General features: G+C 34.3%; 2 protein-coding genes across 10 annotated transcripts in view; one reads left to right on the forward strand and one right to left on the reverse strand.

Annotated features, from left to right (window-relative positions):
• Positions 1–237: 237 nt before the first annotated feature.
• Positions 238–3,512, forward strand: LOC116842431. The gene is made up of 7 exons (XM_032811655.1): positions 238–444; positions 528–801; positions 892–1,189; positions 1,257–1,342; positions 1,540–1,731; positions 1,792–1,987; positions 2,087–3,512. The coding sequence occupies exons 2-7, from the start codon at positions 529–531 to the stop codon at positions 2,596–2,598; spliced, it is 1,557 nt and encodes a 518-aa protein (XP_032667546.1). The 5' UTR covers positions 238–444; position 528; the 3' UTR covers positions 2,599–3,512.
• Positions 3,513–3,757: 245 nt separating this feature from the next.
• Positions 3,758–8,397, reverse strand: part of LOC116842430 (forkhead box protein N3-like) — a 9,056-nt gene continuing 4,416 nt past the window's right edge. For 8 of the 9 annotated variants that reach the window (XM_032811649.1, XM_032811647.1, XM_032811648.1 and 5 more), the window contains 2 exons: positions 8,198–8,303; positions 3,758–8,090 (listed from right to left, as the gene is read on the reverse strand). In XM_032811649.1, coding sequence (XP_032667540.1) covers positions 7,802–8,090; positions 8,198–8,303 — 395 coding nt within the window. In that variant the 3' untranslated portion in view covers positions 3,758–7,801. The remainder of the gene's footprint in view (positions 8,091–8,197; positions 8,304–8,397) is intronic. The other variant, XM_032811646.1, reaches the window with a different exon arrangement.

Raw genomic sequence — 8,397 nt, forward strand, 5'->3', positions numbered from 1 at the left:
AAGTTTTACAGCCAAACAATTTTTTTCCACTTTTCATGACGACGTAGTATATATCTTTATATATATAATTTATATATTAAAAACGATCATTTTTGTAATTTATGACAAGTCAACAGTATTCACAAACTCTACTGAATAGTATCGTTTTATTTCGAGAAAGAACAACGAGAAAGTTCATCGTTATTTTTGCTGAAAAGAAGCCTTCATCGTACATCGTCAATACAGGTGCAAAAAGGTTATCTCAAGAGAATATGTGCACAGTGGCGACCAACACCGACGACGTCACAACTAACAAGTTCAAAAAAGTTTGGGACGCCTATGTCGCCGGTTACCGAGAGTTGCAGAGAAGTTCGATTTATGGTTCGTAAATAAATGTCCAAGAGATATTCTTGTCATATTGACAAGAACAATCGAAGAAATTATACAAGAATTTTACGGTCAAACGTAAGAATTTCAAGATAAATCTCAAACCCCAACAGAGGTTGCATCGTGAGAATAAAAGTGAACACTGTCGCGACTTATTTCAGGATGGACCAGTTGAGATGGCGGACACCGAGCAAGATAAACGGTCGCAACAGATCTTTGGTGAACAGCCCAAGGTTACACACGACTCCGATTAAACAGAATGGAATCCGTCCCAAACGTACAACGTATCAGAACAATACGGGATACTTCACCACTCTACCCAGTTATATGACTCCACCGTCTGCATTGGCAAATGTCATCAGAAGAAATCCGTTCGAAGCTGACTTGACCAATAGATTACATCTGCCTGTGATTAGTCCAACTATATTTACTAAGGTCACTTGTATGCTTCGATATGTTTCATTGATAGTGAATGTTTATGATTGACATGTGATAAATGAGATAACTTAATGTTGTCATATGTAGATGCCAGATTCATTGTCTCAACAGTCACCAGAATTTAGTTGGAGCATAGATGAGTTAGCACATATAAATCCAGCAAAGATAGAAGAGTCTCCTACACAGCAAGTTTGTTCTCCAGATCCTGAAGTGGAATTGCGGGCTCAGGCAGCTATAGATCGATTTTTCAAGCAGAAGCAGATAATTCCTAGCCCATGGCAAATGAGGAAGGAGATAAAAAGACCATACACTGATATAGGCATTCCTTCCAGAGTTACAGATGATATGAATTTTACCAAGGAATTTCTTAAATCGAAAAAGGAAGGTATGGATCTATGATAAGCAAAATAAGTAATATTTCAAGATTTATTAGCTTAACATTGTATTTTCAGCCTGGACTCAAACAGTATTGTCCTTACCTGTAAATCTACCGCAATATGTTGAAGATACTTTAAAACCTTTTTGTACATTCACTCAGGTTAGTCTATATAAATGGCTATCAGGGTAAAAGTAGAGAGTATCAAGACAATATAGAGATCTATTTTTATATTTATTATTAGCATATTTATGTTTTATTTTTTAATAGTATTATATCATATATATATGCCCAGAGTTACATTATTCTTGATAGCAAAACTAATGAAACGTTGCATTTCAAATTTGCATTTTCAAAAGGAGCAAAATGTGGACAATGAGGATGTAAATTCAAGCAACAATTCGCTGAGAAGAAAATTATTTCCTAATTATGAGGGCGCCGACAATGACAATGAAAGCATTTCATCTCTTTCATCAGTTGAAATGAATGGATCTATAATCTCATCCTGTAGTCCTCCTCAAAGTGGGATGTTTATTCATGGAACATTGAAAGTATGTAGAAAATTCAACACGATATACAAATGTATAAGCTAATATCACAATATGTTTCAGGGATCGTTAAAAAATAGGCGGCACAGCAACAAATCTGTAAGCTTATCATCGCCTTGTATATCGCCAATACGTAACGAGAACGATATGCCATGTAAAAAAATTAGACGTTCACGTTCGAACACACGACTAGATCGCACAAAAGATATAAGCATAAATACAGAGGAAAGTCGAAATTTGCACGATGATGATTTGTTAAGTGAGTGTCTCCACATCCACAACAGGCGTAATTTTTCTTTTAATTTTCACAATTATCACATTTATCATATCTTTCCTATATCAAACCTATATATTGCAGGTATATCTCGCGATACGAACATAGAGGGCACAGAAGACGATTATAAAATTACAATTGTAAATAATGGTAAAACCAATTTATGCGATTCTGTTAGTATAGGAACATTATCGAAATATACAAATCCAATTGGCAGTACTGTACAGATTAATTCTGTCGAATCAAGTGAAAAAAATCATGACACTATTAGTTTTATTACTGCGACTAGAATGAATAAAGATTCCATGCATAAGAATCATAAGCAGAGTATCACAATCGACACATTAGGTCCTTGGTGTACCTCAAATTCAGTTCAGGACACTGGCTATCAAACTTATAGTATGAGTAGCACAATGCATACAGTAGACAGTTGCAATATTTCACTACAAAATCATAAAGTTCAACCGAAAGAACACATCGTGAACACAACGTTCAAGGATTTTGCTTGCTCAAGTGTTCAATTGTCTTGGAAAGATGATATGCGAAATGTATTTAGTTCTACACCCTCTAAATGTAAGAATGAAAAAGAGAGCTGATAATAGTTGTCAAATCTACAAACTAAACATAATGAAACAGTTGAACCATAAATTTTAAATTATCATGTAGACTTGAGCAAACAATAGTAAGCATAGCTTTTACATCTATCTTTTGCATAGATAATAATTTATACCAAGTAAAGGAAAACGTCCAGTTGACACTCTTATGCGAATGTTGTCGGATATTGTAGGGATTTGAAAGAAAACAAATAAGTAAATAATAATTGATAAAAAATTAATAAATTCTAATATACCTTGTGATATTGGATGGGATCCGAATAAGGGTACTGAAAACTAGTGAGTGTTGTAACGAGTGCCAATTACTAGGTGTTTTTCCTCAATATTATAAAAAGTCTCGATTTAGAGTATACCTAACATTGCCTTTGTTATCTTCTTGTCAATGATTTCTTTTCATTTATTTAAGGAATATTTAAGGAATAGCTAAACTTCTCTCTCTAATTGAATTGGATTTAAATAGTTGGATGTCAGTAGCACATGTGCCTTATTCTAAATCTTGAAATAGTTGACATATCTATTTTATAGATGTTATTCTATCAATACTATTTTTTTTAAATATATCTATATTAAGAATATTTATTTTACTCTGATTGATAAATTATGTAAAATGCGAAAATTGGTCAGCAACATATCTTTCTTTAAAATTCAGTATAAAATTATAATATAGATTCTCTTTTAATATATATTCTCTTCTTATATGAAATATTTTCTTAAGTATAGTGTGCTTTGAGTGCCATCTTCTCATAAGAGGTCTCTTACTATCTATCCACTTACTATTTATACCTGCGACAATATAGTAGGAATATCTTGTGAAAGTATCCTATTAGTATATTTTTTACATACTTATTGTATATCTTGTTGGTGTATTAAATATATATATTACCAAACTTGGAAAATTGAATTATTATATTCTATACTAATTAGTGTATAATTATAATGTCCTAAATACTACAGTAGCGAAAAAAAAGAGGCTGAATAAAATAATCAACTCGCTTTATAAGTGATATTTTCTTCATTTGTTTCATTAGATAAAATTTCTTTGTGATTACAGCCTAAAATATTAAATATACTCAAGATATATAAGCAAGATCAAAAACTTAACAAACATTTTACAGCATGATTTGTTTAAAATGAGTAATAATAATGATATATAATATATATTATATATATATGTATAACTGTAATATTACATATTACGCCAACAAAATTCTTATAATATACAATCTGTAGATATGTACATATGCGTATATACAGAACGTGTCGAGATTCTCTGGACAAACTTTTGAAGTCAATTCTTCACATCATATAATGTGAAGAATAGACACCGAAAGATTGTCCAAAGAATCTAGAAACATACTGGTATACACATGTATACATATATGTACACATATGTATATTTATATATGTATATATAAATTAGCATATCTGATCTTCCAAACTCAAAGAATTCTGCATTTGGCACGATGTCATGTAATGGAAGCAAATCAAACACATCATGTCTTTTGATTGTCCCTAGCTGGTTACGACACGCCGTAATCTGCTTTGCTCCATACTTTGCTTTTTGGTGTCTTTGTCTATACACGTGACTTCGCTTGTCAGCCGGTTATAACAGCAGTACGCTTCCGTAATAAAAGTGACCGTAATAAACTCGAAACAAATTGATCTGGCTGTAAATTTAGCATTCGTACGATGAGTCGGCGCTACATTACAAATATGCGACCTTAATACTTTTTTATTTTTTTTTTCTTTTCTCTACATAAAACGCAATTGTAGAATAAAAACAGTCTATCGCTCCGCTGACTCCTGACCTCGTGACTAACGCATTGCACATAAACCCCACTTAACTCCCCCCTAGGAAACCGGCTGACTAGAGTATTGCGCCCAATGTCAGGATTTACTGGTGTATTGCTTTGCGATTACGTCACTAATCGATTAAATCTACCGCTTTAATAACCTATCGATTAGCTACACGTACTTTACGTACTTTACGATAATAAATGGCATCCCACCCCCTAAGTAATTTAGAATTAACTACATGGAAGAACAGATCTTCAGTCGTAGCAAACGAGAGCTAGACTAAGAGAATGTGTAACAAATTGTGAAGCTATAACATTTAATTTCTATAGATTATCAATTTAAAGATGCCAGTTTGTTGCTTTAATCGTTACGAGGATAAAGTATTCCGAGGTGTGAGCAAGAATGCCAATTAATAATATTTATAGTTTATATAGAAATAACTCTTTTTTTTCTTTCGTTCTATAAATACAACATAATACATAGAATTTATAATCTTTCATGACGCGGAAGTATATAACAACGATATACCGTCGTACTAACTTTTGCAACAGTATCACAGATAATAACGACGAAATAAAGAAAAAAAAATCAAACAAAAAAAATTAAATTGCTTGCAACTATACAAATTTCACGTAAAGTACGTAGTGTTGAGCAGAGCACGCTTAATACACAAGTAGCAGAATGTACAATAAGTAGAATAACTTTTAATTAAAACAGATGGAAAACTCAGCGACCTATTCTCCTTTTTTTACGATATTACAATCGAATCAATATTACATTGAGCATGGCATTCTTTCTTGCACCTACACGTTGAATTGTTTTGTTTTTTTCTCTGTAGTGTAGCTGACTAGCTACAATCACATTAAATAATTGCTGTAGCGCATCCTGTCCAAAGTCCATTGTACGTTTTGAATTCAAGTTTCAGACTCTTAATCGTCACGACCGATCCATCCAATATCTCGATATTGCACGCGGAAGCAACATAAAAGTGTGCCATGATTGGATATTTTACAAAAGCATTATTAATTTATAATACTATTTGATTTCTACATATACAATCGCCGCGTTATAAGAATAACGTTCTGCGCCGTCCTTCTTCTCTTATCCTTATGTCGAGAGATATATCAACAAGTCGACTGCCTTTAGAGCGAGTTTTGTACCATCTTACCGCCACAGTGAAATCCTTATCATCGAAACCGTACAATGTGTGCGATGATAAAGTAATATAATTGCATTTAAACTACATCACTACGCGTGATAATGATTCACCTCACTGATTGGGATCGCCGTAGTGATCCACCGATGGCAGTCAACATGTTGATGACTCGGTTATAGAAACAAGGCAAATGAGATGGGAGCTTACAAGAGCTTCTTGACATATGTATGTAACTTCACGCATCACGAATTGATGATATGTAGTAGAAATCGATCAGGTTGCGCTACAACAGCGTGTTCGCGCGCGCGCGTATATATAATGTCACTCGAATTACTATATATTTATACTTTGTATAGTGATTTAAGCTAATAAACTGCATACCAGCGAATCATTAGGAAGAGCTTTTATCACGCGGGCAGCGCCCTGTAAAAATATATGTTCTCTCTATATAGAACTACGTATTCTTTTTTTAATGTATGCAAGACCAGTTTGTCCTAATATTTTTTTTTTCACAAGCGCTAGCCAACTGTGGCGCGCACATGTATCTTACAATTACATGGTATTATCAAACTTTACCTTAGCATTACGGTTTTCTTTTATAAAAATAGGATGTCTCCGTGTGTAGCGCTATTCCTCTCTCTCTTTCTTTTTCTCTCTTTCGCTTTCATACCCGGCCGATCGATATCATCGGCATTAATTGTAATACATTCAGTCTCCAACTGAATCCCAAAACTGGTCTGTGGATACATTAGAAGGTCCTACATATGTACAACACTGTCGAAAATCATCTTGAAAGCCACAAAGAGTAGAAAAGGGCACGACGAAATGATAAAACTTCTTCGTTTCGGAACCATCCTTTGTGTGTAAACGTATCTCAATATCTGTTTTCCTTTTTTTTTCTTCTTTTGATAATATGTTTGTGGCACGTATGTTGTGCATGACAACGATGCACATGGCGTGTATTTGTGTGTCGCGTGAGCGCGCATATATATATATGCAAGGTGTGCTCAATTTCGCATTTTAAAAACACCGTAAGCACAAAAAGTTCTTGAAAAGCCAAATCATAAAAATATTTACCACTTTTTATTCCAAGAAACAATTTTAGATTAGAAAGAGTTAAGGTTTAATATCTATTGTGAATACAACTAAATCATTGTATGTACAATTACGCATGATTCACAGACAGTTGATTGGACAAGCACAACTCGTAATCGATTAAACGTGAAATGCAAACAAATTGAAAACTGCCGTAAAAAGTGAACAAACGTGTGAGAACTTCAATCATTCAGTTGCTCACCAACTCCACCACCGTTCCCGGGCGCAATTTGCGGACACCTTGTACACATATGTATATACACATTACATACTGAGTATGTTAATCATAATGCGTGTAATGTGTACATCTGCATATATATGCATGTACATACATTTTATATACATATATACACATATACATAGAAATATGTATGCGTGTAATCGTTTCAAATATATTATCGATTTCTCTATCGCGTGAATATACGATCTGTTACAAGAACAACAAGATCAGCTTCCTTCTTCTTTTGTTTCCATGAAACGTAACTACAAAGTCTCGTTACTCTTGTAAGAGATCTCGTAGATGTTAATTATGCCTCTATACATATCTACAAAAGAAAAACTGATATAGAACTCTATTATTAATTAAACTCTCTATGAATTAATATGTATAATCGTCACAACAGTTCTAAAAAGATTATCATTACTTAGTTCGGTACGTAATAATTTCTTTCATTGATATTCCACGAACTATATGTTATCATTGTTTCAACAGCATGTTTAAAAAGTATTTCTTTAACACTACATCCCTATTATTGCTTGTTGTTTAGTGCTACCGAATGTATTTTGGCATACAGCATGTTGTAAACCCTGAGCAACCACACCAATCATTTCAAAATGCATCCGACTCTCGTTCTCTCTTCGGCACGTTACTAGAAATCATGGAAAAATTGATCTCGTGCGCATACTGTATCTATGACGCGTGATCGAAAAAAATCAAAGACCTCTAAAGTGGTTTTGTCGCGTCTTCAGAAGTTGCATAGAGAATTTGCCGACAATACTATACAAAACGCAAATCGTCTTAGAAATTTGTCACTAGGTGATAGAATTTTCAAGTTTTTTTTTCCATTCGTGTCGCGCGCAAAAATGAAAAGCTCTCAATGCTATACACTTTCTGAAATGTAACAAAATGTGTTAATGTTAACCCCTAATCTGCTTTAGGTACCGACTCCCACCCCCCCATTCCCGCCATCTCTTACGTCTTTTCTCGGGAGTACTTGAATAATCACTCGGAGTAGAACGTCTTTTTGGTTTTGTAACTCCCTCCGCTTTTGGCGCTGGATTAATATCTTGCGACGACATGTGATGCGTTTTACAGTGACTTAGTGTTGTACTGACACCGGCCAGATTCAAAAGCGCGTCCGCACCCTCCGCGATCTTCCTTTGTTCGTCGAAGTCTGGATTTGTCTCGTCTTCGTTCGAATTTTTACTGCACGGTGAGAAATCGGAAACAATATAACTAGTTTCTTGGCGCGATTCACACGCAGCTAGTCTGCTAGTCTGCTAGTCTTACAAAATTAAAGAGAGAATCCTTACCTTTCCAGTTTTAACGAAGTGATACAGCTGTAAGTATGATCTTCACTGGAACTCCTGGTGATTACAGGCACTAACTTTTCGGATTCCGGCAATTTTCGTTTACGATCTGTAGTAATTTCATCAAAGCGTGAGCATATAAATTATAGTAAATCTTGATTATTCTTTTATCTAATTCACAAAGTTTCTCCCCCCCCCCCCCC

Source organism: Odontomachus brunneus, unplaced genomic scaffold (assembly GCF_010583005.1).
Source record: "Odontomachus brunneus isolate Ranch 3 - 2012 unplaced genomic scaffold, Obru_v1 Obru_scaffold_025, whole genome shotgun sequence".
Taxonomy (NCBI): domain Eukaryota; kingdom Metazoa; phylum Arthropoda; class Insecta; order Hymenoptera; family Formicidae; genus Odontomachus; species Odontomachus brunneus.

Excerpts from the sequence above, each read along its gene's own strand:
- LOC116842431 (XM_032811655.1), top strand. The coding sequence starts at position 529 with ATGGACCAGTTGAGATGGCGGACACCGAGCAAGATAAACGGTCGCAAC. Across the intron at positions 1,190-1,256 it reads TCTTAAATCGAAAAAGGAAG|CCTGGACTCAAACAGTATTG; the intron begins GTATGGATCTAT and ends TTGTATTTTCAG. Across the intron at positions 1,732-1,791 it reads TTATTCATGGAACATTGAAA|GGATCGTTAAAAAATAGGCG; the intron begins GTATGTAGAAAA and ends AATATGTTTCAG.